At 39.1% G+C, this 14099-nt stretch overlaps 1 protein-coding gene across 3 annotated transcripts in view; it reads right to left on the reverse strand.

Moving 5' to 3' along the window:
- LOC133552085 (cAMP-specific 3',5'-cyclic phosphodiesterase 4B-like) overlaps window positions 1–14099 on the reverse strand; it is a 131799-nt gene that overhangs the window by 74869 nt on the left and 42831 nt on the right. For 2 of the 3 annotated variants that reach the window (XM_061899404.1, XM_061899401.1), the window contains exon 4: window positions 2699–3002. In XM_061899404.1, coding sequence (XP_061755388.1) covers window positions 2699–3002 — 304 coding nt within the window. The remainder of the gene's footprint in view (window positions 1–2698; window positions 3003–14099) is intronic. The other variant, XM_061899402.1, reaches the window with a different exon arrangement.

The following is a 14099-nucleotide window of genomic DNA, read 5'->3' on the forward strand; positions in this document are numbered from 1 at the left end:
GATATTTAGATAGAAGGCAAATATAAACACTTATATTATAACACTTATAAAAGGCTTTTAAAGTCATTTTGATAGTAGTCTAATATAGACACTTACATCATGTGTTGCCTTCAGTATGACACTTATATAAGACTTTTAAAGATATTTAGGTAGAAGGCAAATATAAACACTTATAATATAACACTTATATAAGGCTTTTAAAGTCATTTTGATAGTAGACTAATATAGACACTTACATCATGTGTTGTCTTCATTATAACACTTATATAAGAGTTTTAAAGTCATTTTGATAGTAGGCTAATATAGACACTTACATCATGTGTTGTCTTCATTATAACACTTATATAAGACTTTTAAAGATATTTAGATAGAAGGCAAATATAAAGACTTATATTATAACACTTATATAAGACTTTTAAAGATATTTAGATAGAAGGCAAATATAAACACTTATATTATAACACTTATATAAGACTTTTAAAGTCATTTGATAGTAGGCTAATATAGACACTTACATCATGTGTTGTCTTCATTATGACAGTTATTTAAGACTTTTAAAGAAAATTTGATAGTAGACTGATAAAGCTGCTATAGAGACTTAAATCATGTGTTGGCTTCATTATAACACTTACATAAGACTTTTAAACTAATTTTGATAGTAGGCTAATATAGACACTTACATCATGTGTTGTCTTCATTATAACACTTATAAAAGGCTTTTAAAGTCATTTTGATTGTAGGCTAATATAGACACTTACATCATGTATTGTCTTTATTATAACACTTATATAAGACTTTTAAAGTCATTTTGATAGTAGGCTAATATAGACACTTACATCATGTTTTATCTTCATTATAACACTTATATAAGACTTTTAAAGTCATTTTGATAGTAGGCTAATATAGACACTTACATCATGTGTTGTCTTCATTATAACACTTATATAAGACTTTTAAAGTCGTTTTGATAGTAGGCTAATATAGACACTTACATCATGTGTTGTCTTCATTATAACACTTATATAAGACTTTTAAAGTCATTTTGATGGTAGGCTAATATAGACACTTACATCATGTGTTGTCTTCATTATAACACTTATATAAGACTTTTAAAGATATTTAGATAGAAGGCAAATATAAAGACTTATATTATAACACTTATATAAGACTTTTAAAGATATTTAGATAGAAGGCAAATATAAACACTTATATTATAACACTTATATAAGACTTTTAAAGTCATTTGATAGTAGGCTAATATAGACACTTACATCATGTGTTGTCTTCATTATGACAGTTATTTAAGACTTTTAAAGAAAATTTGATAGTAGACTAATATAGACACTTACATCATGTGTTGTCTTCATTATAACACTTTTAAAATACTTTTAAAGTCATTTGATAGTAGGCTAATATAGACACTTACATCATGTGTTGTCTTCATTATAACACTTATATAAGACTTTTAAAGTCATTTTGATAGTAGGCTAATATAGACACTTACATCATGTGTTGCCTTCATTATAACACTTATATAAGACTTTTAAAGTCATTTTGATAGTAGGCTAATATAGACACTTACATCATGTGTTGCCTTCATTATAACACTTATATAAGACTTTTAAAGTCATTTGATAGTAGGCTAATATAGACACTTACATCATGTGTTGTCTTCATTATGACACTTATATAAGACTTTTAAAGTCATTTTGATAGTAGGCTAATATAGACACTTACATCATGTGTTGTCTTCATTATGACAGTTATTTAAGACTTTTAAAGAAAATTTGATAGTAGGCTGATAAAGCTGCTATAGAGACTTAAATCATGTGTTGGCTTCATTATAACAACTATAAAGTCATTTTGATAGTAGGCTAATATAGACACTTACATCATGTGTTGCCTTCATTATGACACTAATATAAGACTTTTAAAGTCATTTTGATAGTAGGCTAATATAGACACTTACATCATGTGTTGCCTTCATTATGACACTTATATAAGACTTTTAAAGTCATTTTGATAGTAGGCTAATATAGACACTTACATCATGTGTTGCCTTCATTATAACACTAATATAAGACTTTTAAAGTCATTTTGATAGTAGACTAATATAGACACTTACATCATGTGTTGCCTTCATTATAACACTTATATAAGACTTTTAAAGTCATTTTGATAGTAGGCTAATATAGACACTTACATCATGTGTTGCCTTCATTATAACACTTATATAAGACTTTTAAAGTCATTTTGATAGTAGGCTAATATAGACACTTACATCATGTGTTGCCTTCATTATAACACTAATATAAGACTTTTAAAGTCATTTTGATAGTAGACTAATATAGACACTTACATCATGTGTTGCCTTCATTATAACACTTATATAAGACTTTTAAAGTCATTTTGATAGTAGGCTAATATAGACACTTACATCATGTGTTGCCTTCATTATAACACTTATATAAGACTTTTAAAGTCATTTTGATAGTAGACTAATATAGACACTTACATCATGTGTTGCCTTTATTATAACACTTATATAAGACTTTTGTGGCTCCAGACAGATTTTTTAAATTTATTTTTGCTCCAGTATGGCTCTTTCAACATTTTGGCTTGCTGACCCCTGACCCCTGACCTAGGACCTAGGACCTGCAGGTCAGAAACTCAAAGGACTTTTTTTTTTGTACCTCACCTGTCGGCATCAGCCTGGGTGATGTCGATGCGTGGGAGGGTGGCGATGGGCAGACTAGTGGGCCTGGGGCAAGTCCCGGGGCCCCCCTCCGGCGACAGCAGAGTCCCCCTGTCCCGCTCCTTTTCGGCCTGTCGCCACGACAACGGCGGCAGCTGCAGGTTGCCGGAAAAGCGCCTCAGGACTTGGCAGGCCTCCACTCCGAGGGCGCTGCTCGAGGGAACCTGGCCCGCCGCGGGATCCTTGTTCTCCTGCCAGAAGACGACAACAGGGCGGCGAATGAGTGCTTTTGATGACAAGGTCAGACCTGCAAGACAGGATTGTTTCACAAGGTGGTCTCATCCCAGACCTGCGAGTCCATCTGCCTTGCAAGGATGTGAGCAAACATGACTTCTGGCTTTTTATGTGTTGGACACATGAATGTTTTGCCACCAAAAAGGAAGTGAGGCAAGCACATTTCCTGCCTCTCCTTTGTGGTCTGCAAACTCTGAAAAAGGTTAACAGATTCCTTCTTAGAGTTCTGCTATGGACTGGACTCTCACTATTAAGCTAGATCCACTATGGACTGGACTCTCACTATTATGTTAGATCCACTATGGACTGGACTCTCACTATTATGTTGGATCCACTATGGACTGGACTCTCACTATTATGTTAGATCCACTATGGACTGGACTCTCACTATTATGTTAGATCCACTATGGACTGGACTGTCAATATTATGTTAGATCCACTATGGACTGGACTCACAATTATATTAGATCCACTATGGACTGGACTCTCACTATTATGTTAAATTCACTATAGACTGGACTCTCATTATTATGTTAGATCCACTATGGACTGGATTCTCAAAATATTATGCTAGATCCACCATGGACTGGACTCTCACTATTATGTTAGATCCACTATGGACTGGACTCTCACTGTTATGTTAGATCCACTATGGACTGGACTCTCACTATTATGTTAGATCCACTATGGACTGGACTCTCACTATTATGTTAGATCCACTATGGACTGGACTCTCACTATTATGTTAGATCCACAATGGACTGGACTCTCACTATTGTGTTAGATCCACTATGGACTGGACTCTCACTATTATGTTGGATCCACTATGGACTGGACTTTCATTATTATGTTAGATCCACTATGGGCTGGACTCTCACTATTATGTTAGATCCACTATGGACTGGACTCTCACTATTATGTTAGATCCACTATGGACTGGACTCTCACTATTATGTTAGATCCACTATGGACTGGACTCTCACTATTATGTTAGATCCACTATGGACTGGACTCACTAATATGTTAGATCCACTATGGACTGGACTCTCACTATTATGTTAGATCCACTATGGACTGGACTCTCACTATTATGTTAGATCCACTATGGACTGGACTCTCACACTATTATGCTAGATCCACTATGGACTGGACTCTCACTATTATGTTGGATCCACTTTGGACTGGACTCTCACTATTATGTTGGATCCACTTTGGACTGGAATCTCACTATTATGTTGGATCCACTATGGATTGGACCCTCACTATTATGTTAGATCCACTATGGACTGGACTCTCACTATTATGTTGGATCCACTTTGGACTGGAATCTCACTATTATGTTAGATCCACTATGGACTGGACTCTCACTATTATGTTGGATCCACTTTGGACTGGAATCTCACTATTATGTTAGATCCACTATGGACTGGACTCTCACTATTAAGTTAGATCCACTATGGACTGGACTCTCACTATTATGTTACATCCACTATGGACTGGACTCTCACTATTATGTTGGATCCACTATGGACTGGACTCTCACTATTATGTTGGATCCACTATGGACTGGACTCACACTATTATTTTAGATCCACTATGGACTGGACTCTCACTATTATGTTAGATCCACTATGGACTGGACTCTCACTATTATGTTAGATCCACTATGGACTGGACTCTCACTATTATGTTAGATCCACTATGGACTGGACTCTCACTATTATGTTAGATCGACTATGGACTGGACTCTCACACTATTATGTTAGATCCACTATGGACTGGACTCTCACTATTATGTTAGATCCACTATGGACTGGACTCTCACAATATTATGTTAGATCCACTATGGACTGGACTCTCACTATTATGTTAGATCCACTATGGACTGGACTCTCACTATTATGTTAGATCCACTATGGACTGGACTCTCACTATTATGTTAGATCCACTATGGACTGGACTCTCACTATTATGTTAGATCCACTATGGACTGGACTCTCACTATTATGTTAGATCATCTATGGACTGGACTCTCACTATTATGTTAGATCCACTATGGACTGGACTCTCACTATTAAGTTAGATCCACTATGGACTGGACTCTCACTATTATGTTAGATCCACTATGGACTGGACTCTCACTATTATGTTAGATCCGCTATGGACTGGACTCTCACTATTATGTTAGATCCGCTATGGACTGGACTCTCACTATTATGTTAGATCCACTATGGACTGGACTCTCACTATTATGTTAGATCCACTATGGACTGGACTCTCACTATTATGTTAGATCCACTTTGGACTGGACTCTCACTATTATTTTAGATCCACTATGGACTGGACTCTCACTATTATGTTAGATCCACTTTGGACTGGACTCTCACTATTATGTTAGATCCACTATGGACTCGACTCTCACCAGTGGGTTGGATCCACTAAGGACTGGACTCTCACTATTAAGTTAGATCCACTATGGACTGGACTCTCACTGTTATGTTAGATCCACTATGGACTGGACTCTCACTATTAAGTTAGATCCATTATGGACTGGACTCTCACACTATTATGTTAGATCCACTATGGACTGGACTCTCAATATTATGTTAGATCCACTATGGACTGGACTCTCACACTATTATGTTAGATCCACTATGGACTGGACTCTCACTATTATGTTAGATCCACTATGGACTGGACTCTCACTATTATGTTAGATCCGCTATGGACTGGACTCTCACTATTATGTTAGATCCACTATGGACTGGACTCTCACTATTATGTTAGATCCACTATGGACTGGACTCTCACTATTATGTTAGATCCACTATGGACTGGAATCTCACTATTATGTTAGATCCACTATGGACTGGAATCTCACTGTTATGTTAGATCCATTATGGACTGGACTCTCACACTATTATGTTAGATCCACTATGGACTGGACTCTCACTATTATGTTAGATCCACTATGGACTGCACTCTCACTATTATGTTAGATCCACTATGGACTGGACTCTCACAATATTATGTTAGATCCACTATGGACTGGACTCTCACACTATTATGTTAGATCCACTATGGACTGGAGTCTCACTATTATGTTAGATCCACTATGGACTGGAGTCTCACTATTATGTTAGATCCACTATGGACTGGACTCTCACTATTATGTTAGATCCACTATGGACTGGACTCTCACTATTATGTTAGATCCACTAAGGACTGGACTCTCACTATTATGTTAGATCCACTATGGACTGGACTCTCACTATTATGTTAGATCCACTAAGGACTGGACTCTCACTATTATGTTAGATCCACTATGGACTGGACTCTCACTATTATGTTAGATCCACTATGGACTGGACTCTCACTATTATGTTAGATCCACTATGGACTGGACTCTCACAATATTATGTTAGATCCCCTTTGGACTGGACTCTCACTATTATGTTAGATCCACTATGGACTGGACTCTCACTATTATGTTAGATCCACTATGGACTGGACTCTCACTATTATGTTAGATCCACTATGGACTGGACTCTCACTATTATGTTAGATCCACTATGGACTGGACTCTCACAATATTATGTTAGATCCACTATGGACTGGAGTCTCACTATTATGTTAGATCCACTATGGACTGGACTCTCACTATTATGTTAGATCCACTATGGACTGGACTCTCACACTATTATGTTAGATCCACTATGGACTGGACTCTCACTATTATGTTAGATCCACTATGGACTGGACTCTCACTATTATGTTAGATCCGCTATGGACTGGACTCTCACTATTATGTTAGATCCACTATGGACTGGACTCACTATTAAGTTAGATCCACTATGGACTGGACTCTCACTATTATGTTAGATCCACTATGGACTGGACTCACTATTAAGTTAGATCCACTATGGACTGGACTCTCACTATTATGTTAGATCCACTATGGACTGGACTCTCACTATTATGTTGGATCCACTATGGACTGGACTCTCACTATTATGTTAGATCCACTATGGACTGGACTCACTATTAAGTTAGATCCACTATGGACTGGACTCTCACTATTATGTTAGATCCACTATGGACTGGACTCTCACTATTATGTTAGATCCACTATGGACTGGACTCTCACTATTATGTTGGATCCACTATGGACTGGACTCTCACTATTATGTTAGATCCGCTATGGACTGGACTCTCACTATTATGTTAGATCCACTATGGACTGGACTCTCACTATTATGTTAGATCCACTATGGACTGGACTCTCACACTATTATGTTGGATCCACTATGGACTGGACTCTCACTATTATGTTAGATCATCTATGGACTGGACTCTCACTATTATGTTAGATCCACTATGGACTGGACTCTCACTATTATGTTGGATCCACTATGGACTGGACTCTCACTCTTATGTTAGATCCACTATGGACTGGACTCTCACTATTATGTTAGATCCACTATGGACTGGACTTTCACAATATTATGTTAGATCCACTATGGACTGGACTCTCACTATTATGTTAGATCCACTATGGACTGGACTCTCACTATTATGTTAGATCCACTATGGACTGGACTCTCACTATTATGTTAGATCCACTATGGACTGGACTCTCACTATTATGTTATGTCTCTGACAATCTTGCACTTTCTGTTTTGGAAATGACATGAATGTTTGTGCCAATAACTGTTTAATAAATACAGTTTTTGCTCAATTGACTTAGTTGTGATTTCCTTCTGGGCATGAAAGTTTAAAAGTAGCATATATTAATGCGGGATGAAGAAGAATGTTTGAATGTAGACACATAGAATCATCATACTGCTGGGATTATATGCCACGCCCCCTCCAGCTCCAAGAGAACCTGACTTAGAAACATTGTGACCATTTTAAACAGGACAATACTGCCATCTACTGTACATGGAATAGAATAGAATGTAAATATATTCTACATTTAAGTGCAGTCAAGGAATATATGCATTAGGGAGTCTGTTAAGAGACGTAACTTCATCACGTCGCCTGGTTATTGACTCCAACCCGATATTTTACACCGTCGACCAGCAAAATGAAGAAATACACTTGCAAGTTCCAGAACGATTGGAAACAAGAATTTCAGTTTATCCAGGAGAGTTCGAAGGGGTTTGTCGCCTGTAAATTTTGTAGAACGGAATTCTCCATTGAACACGGCGACCGTACGGATATACTCAGCCATGAACAGTCAGCGAAGCACAAAGCGTCCGCAGCGCAGCATGGTTCACAACCCAGTATCATGGGCCACCTCGCAAAATGGAGACCCGATATGCTGAGACAAAGATGGCTATGCTGAAGCAAACATCCCGTTCTCATTTGCGGATGTCTACGACAAATCCGTGAAGGATATGTTCCCGGATTCGGAGATCGCTCGCCAATGTACGCAAATGGCAGAACAAAGGTTACTCAAATAATGAAAGGTAAGTGTTGTTGTTGTTTTTTTTTAGTAACCAGCAAGCACAGTACAGTTAGTAGAACAACTGTGTTTTTATTACTATGTATTTGGTAGTTGCTGTCGTAAATTCAACTATTTATTTTATTTATATATATATATAATAAAATAAATATAAATAGCTAGAATTCACTGAAAGTCAGGTATTTCATACATACATATATATATATATATATGAAATAAAGTTAAAGTACCAATAATTGTCACACACATATTAGATGTGGCGAAATTATTCTCTGCATTTGACCCATCACCCTCGATCACCCCCTGGGAGGTGAGGGGAGCAGTGAGCAGCAGCGGTGCCGCGCCCGGGAATCATTTCTGGTGATTTAACCCCCAATTTCAACCCTTATTGCTGAGTGCCAAGCAGGGAGGTAATGGCTCCCATTTTTATAGTCTTTGGTATGACTCGGCTGAGATTTGAACTCACGACCTACCGATCTCAAGGCGGACACTCTAGGCCACTGAGTAGGATAAATACTCGAGTTGGTGAATTATACTCCTCCCCTCTTAACCACGCCCCCTGCAGGCTGCCAACGTTACAATTGTTTTAAAGTGAAGTCCTGGCAAACACAAACAATATTAATTTGTGGAGAGACACAGCCAGCGAACAAGCAGCGGGGAAGGGCACGCTGGAGCCCGGCCCAAGATGGCGGCGAGGAGGCGGAGGATGCGGCCGAGCGGAGAGGCGAGGCGTGCCGGGAGCGACGCCGCGGACGAGATCAGGTGCGTGGGTCGCGCACCTGGGCACACTCATTTCTCCTCTCGATGTATAAAAGGGGAAAAGGAGGAGAGACAGCGGCAGAAGGAGAAGGAGAACCCGCAGCAGTGCCGGAAGAGAGAGAGCAACAGAGAGCGAGCGAGGAGCGAGAAGTGGAGAAAGAGCTGAAAAGCGACCCGACCCCAGTCAAGCTTTATTTGAAAAAATAAAAAGAGTCATACCTGCTCAAGAGCAAAATGTGACAGTCTCTTGCCGTCGTGCGGGTTCCACGGACCATCAAGGAAGGACATTTTGCTCTTGAGCAGGTTTGACTCTTTTTGTTTTTTTCAAATAAAGCTTGTCTGCGGTCTGGTCGCTTTTCAGCTCCTTCTCCACTGCTTGCTCCTCAGTCCCCGTTGTCGCGGTCTTCGGCTCGCTCTCTGTCGCTCTCTCTCTTCCGGTACTGCCGCGGGTTCTCCTATTCCTTCTTTCGCCATCTCTCCTCCTCCTCCCTCTTTTATACATCGAGAGGAGTAACGATTGTGTCCAGGTGCGCGACCCACGCACTTGATCTCGTCTGCGGCGTCGCTCCCGGCACGCCCCGCATCTCCGCTCGGCCACACCCTCCGCCTCCTCGCCGCCATCTCGGGCCGGGCTCCAGCATGCCCCGCCCAGCTGCTCGTTCGCTGCAGTTTTATTATTCTTTCTTTCTTCCGCACCTATACTCGCATATGCGCTGTATTTTGACCCCCTTAAAATGCTTCAAAACTCACCAAATTTGACACACACGTCGGTCTGGCATGCCTTCCCAACTTATTAGGTAGCCAAACCAGAAAAATCAAAATTGCGCGCTAGCGCCCCCTAGGAAGGAAAGAAAAACAGATTGCTTGTAACTTCCGTTAGGAATGTCGTAGAGACATGAAACAAAATCCTCTATGTAGACTTAGACCTAGATTCGCTATTAGAAACTCCAATACCTAAAATCAACAGGAAGTTGGCAAAAACCACTTCAAAACAAAATTTTCGCAAAAAATGCATTTTTTTGCCTCTTTCAGCTGTAATTTGACCCTCTTAAAATGCTTCAAAACTCACCAAACTTGGCAGACACATTAGGACTGGCAGAAATTGCGATCTAATGAAAAAAAAAAAAAAAAAAAAATCAAAATTGCGCTCTTGCGCAATTTTGAATAAAACATAGAAAAAACTGCTTCTAGGAAGAAAACACAGACAAAACTGCTTGTAACTTCCGGTAGGAATGCCAGAAAGACATGAAACAAAAACTTCTATGTAGGTCTCACGTAGACCTACATTTAGATAATTGACATCCTTCGGCAAAAATCAACAGGAAGTTAAAAATTACCCCTTCAAAATAAGTTTTGTAAAAACACGTCACCTTATTCAAACGTAAACTCCTCCCAGTGCGTTTGTCGTTTCGGCTTCAAACTTGCACAGGAGAGAGATTGAACCTTTTTGATTAAAACTGTCCAACAAAGTTTTGATTACTGCTCCAGTTTTGATTTTACGCGCCTTCAAAGAACCCCTGCGCAAAGTCCCCTAAAAAATGTCATTTTTGCCTCTTTTAGCTGTAATTTCACCCCCTTAAAATGCTTCAAAACTCACCAAACTTGGCACACACATCAGGACTGGCAACAATTGCGAGCTAAAAAAAAACCAAACCCCACAACTCAAAATTGTGCTCTAGCGCCCCCTAGGAATACAACACAGACAAACTGCTCCTAGGAAGAAAACACAGACAAAACTGCTTGTAACTTCCGGTAGGAATGTCAGAGAGACATGAAACAAAAATCACTATGTAGGTCTCATTTAGACCTACATTTGAATAATTAACATACTTCAGCAAAAATCAACAGGAAGCTTCAATACAACAACTGCATTACTTTCACAATGCATTAAATAGTGGCAATCAAAGTTTCAATCAGTCCTAAAATCCTGCAGTGAGCGAACTTGTCCACAAGATGGTGCCGTAGCACAAACAATCAGAATCAGAATTGTTTTTATTGCCATAAACTAGGATTTTTTCTTGGTGCAACATAAAACACATACAACACAAGATAGATGTTAAAATGAGCTGTAACAAATCTTTTCAGTGTCTTTTTTCTATTTTTAAACATACATTAGCTGCAACATTTTAAAAGCCGCAGGATTCAAAGGACATCACGGTATGTTGATGTTGAATCCGTTAATTTTACAGTTGTTAAATGTGAAAAAAAACCATATACATTGTTTACAAAAAAAACCCATTAAATTATGCGGAGAGCAAGCAGCGTTGGTCGGGTCCGCCTTTGGCTGCTGCCCCCGAGACCCACGGCCGGATAACCGGTAGAAGACACCTTGGTGCCACTATTTAATGCATTGTGAAAGTAATGCAGTTGTTGTATTGAAGTGAAAATATCAAGCTTCCTGTTGATTTTTGCTAAAGTATGTTAATTATTCAAATGTAGGTCTAAATGAGAACTACATAGTGGTTTTTGTTTCATGTCTCTCTGACATTCCTACCGGAAGTTACAAGCAGTTTTGTCTGTGTTTTCTTCCTAGGAGCAGTTTGTCTGTGTTGTATTCCTAGGGGGCGCTAGAGCACAATTTTGAGTTGTGGGGTTTGTTTTTTTTATTAGCTCGCAATTGTTGCCAGTCCTGATGTGTGTGCCAAGTTTGGTGAGTTTTGAAGCATTTTAAGGGGGTCAAATTACAGCTCAAAGAGGCAAAAATGACATTTTTTAGGAGACTTTGCGCAGGGGTTCTTTGAAGGCGCGTAAAATCCAAACCGGAGCAGTAATCAAAACTTTGTTGGACGGTTTTAATCAAAAGGGTTCAATCTCTCTCCTGTGCGAGTTTGAAGCCGAAACGACAAACGCACTGGGAGGAGTTTACGTTTGAAAAAGGTGACGGGTTTTTACAAAACTTTTATTTTGAAGGGGTAATTTTTAACTTCCTGTTGATTTTTGCCTAAGGATGTCAATTATCTAAATGTAGGTCTAAGTGAGACCTACATAGAAGTTTTTGTTTCATGTCTTTACGGCATTCCTACCGGAAGTTACAAGCAGTTTTGTCTGTGTTTTCTTTTTTCCAAACGCTTTTTGCACACACTTACTTACAGTAAGTCATTAATTTCCCTTATTAAGTCATTAGTTTGACTTGGTAAATTAGTAAGTCAAAATATTGACTCACTAAATCATAATGACATACTTAGTATCTCAGGTAACTAGGACTGTTTTGTGTATTGTTTTTATTCTAGGTAAAAAATATTGAGATATATATAATATATAGGCATTCAGCATATGGAACTGTAGGCTTCCTCACGCGATGAAGCTGGCCTACTTCACTGCAGTCTGTAGTTCATTGTCCCCCCAAGCTGTGGTGGCAGTGATGAGATGGAGACGTGATGGCGACAGGCCGAGTTACGCTGTTCCTTACACCCACCCCCCTATCCCCTCCAGAGACACCACCTTAACACATTTTTGGCGACTTATAGTCAGGCGTGGCTAAAACATGGAAAATATTATTTTCCTTCTAAAATGTAGTGGCTTTGGCTTGTATACAGATATCCTCAAAATATACTGTATGTGTTCTCGTCTCTCATAAGGATTGTGAATTCCCCAAAAAGTGCAGTTCCCCTTTAAGGTGGACAACGGGGGAAAAGGTTCGTCATTTTACTAACTGTAAAAGAACAAAATGATCCAATGAGAGACAAAAAGCCATGTACTGTATTTCCTTGAATAGTATGCGCCTGCCTAGAATTACTGCCGGGTCAAACTCGATTCGCAAAATATTATTTTTATTAGCGCATGTCTAAGATATCCGCCGGGTCAAACTCGTTTTGCCAAATAATTAGCATAAGCCTAGAATTTCCGCAGGGTCAAACTCGTCACGTCACGAGTGACACTTCACCTGTCAATAATTTGAAATTGCGTAAAGGGAAGAAGATTAAGAGCTATTCAGTAGGATTTAGGGTCTAAGTTATTGAATATGCTAAAAAGAACAGTAAGCAGTTATGTTTTATTAATATACCGTAGCTGCGTGTGTCAAATATGAGTCATTAAATGACTCCCGCCTCCTGGTGGTAGAGGGCGCTAGTGATCCTTCTTGCGACTACTTGGCTGCAGAAGAAGTGACAACAAGCAGCGATCGTTTATTGTTTCCTCTCACTTGCACTTTTAACATGGAGGATTACATATCTAAAATAAAACAGTTTTCTAAACTGGACTTTCAATCGAAGCAGGAGGTACTAAAGGAAGATCTCCATCAAGATAGAGAGACTTTTAAAACTGAAGAAAGATAAGGAAGACTTCTATAAACAAGTTATCGACGCTTTTGATCAGAAGGAGCTGCGCATGAAGTGAAGTGAATTATATTTATATAGCGCTTTTTCTCGATTGACTCAAAGTGCTTTACATAGTGAAACCCAATATCTAAGTTACATTTAAACCAGTGTGGGTGGCACTGGGAGCAGGTGGGTAAAGTGTCTTGCCCAAGAACACAACGGCAGTGACTAGGATGGCGGAAGCGGGAATCGAACCTGCAACCCTCAAGTTGCTGGCACGGCCACTCTACCAACCGAGCTACACCGCATGGACTTCATTTATAAGTAAAGGTAAGACCATATTAACGTGGTTTTTTAAATTAAATGTGCTTTTCATGATGGTATCCTTACATCACACTCAAATTTATAAGCACAGGCCTAAATTTACCACATGCCTTTGGTGAACGCCGTAGTGAGAAGAGGTTTTACATTAATTAGCGCCCCGGCGGCAATTCAAGGACATATGGTAAATAGTCCCGGAAATATAAGATGTTTAAAAAAAAAAACAGAGACGCAAGCAGTTTTGCTAAGTCTTGCTTTCATTTCTGCTGACTTTGCAGGACCTTCCAGGAAAAAAAACGTGCCTGAT

The sequence above is a fragment of the Nerophis ophidion genome, linkage group LG04 (genome assembly GCF_033978795.1).
Source record: "Nerophis ophidion isolate RoL-2023_Sa linkage group LG04, RoL_Noph_v1.0, whole genome shotgun sequence".
Taxonomy (NCBI): Eukaryota; Metazoa; Chordata; class Actinopteri; order Syngnathiformes; family Syngnathidae; genus Nerophis; species Nerophis ophidion.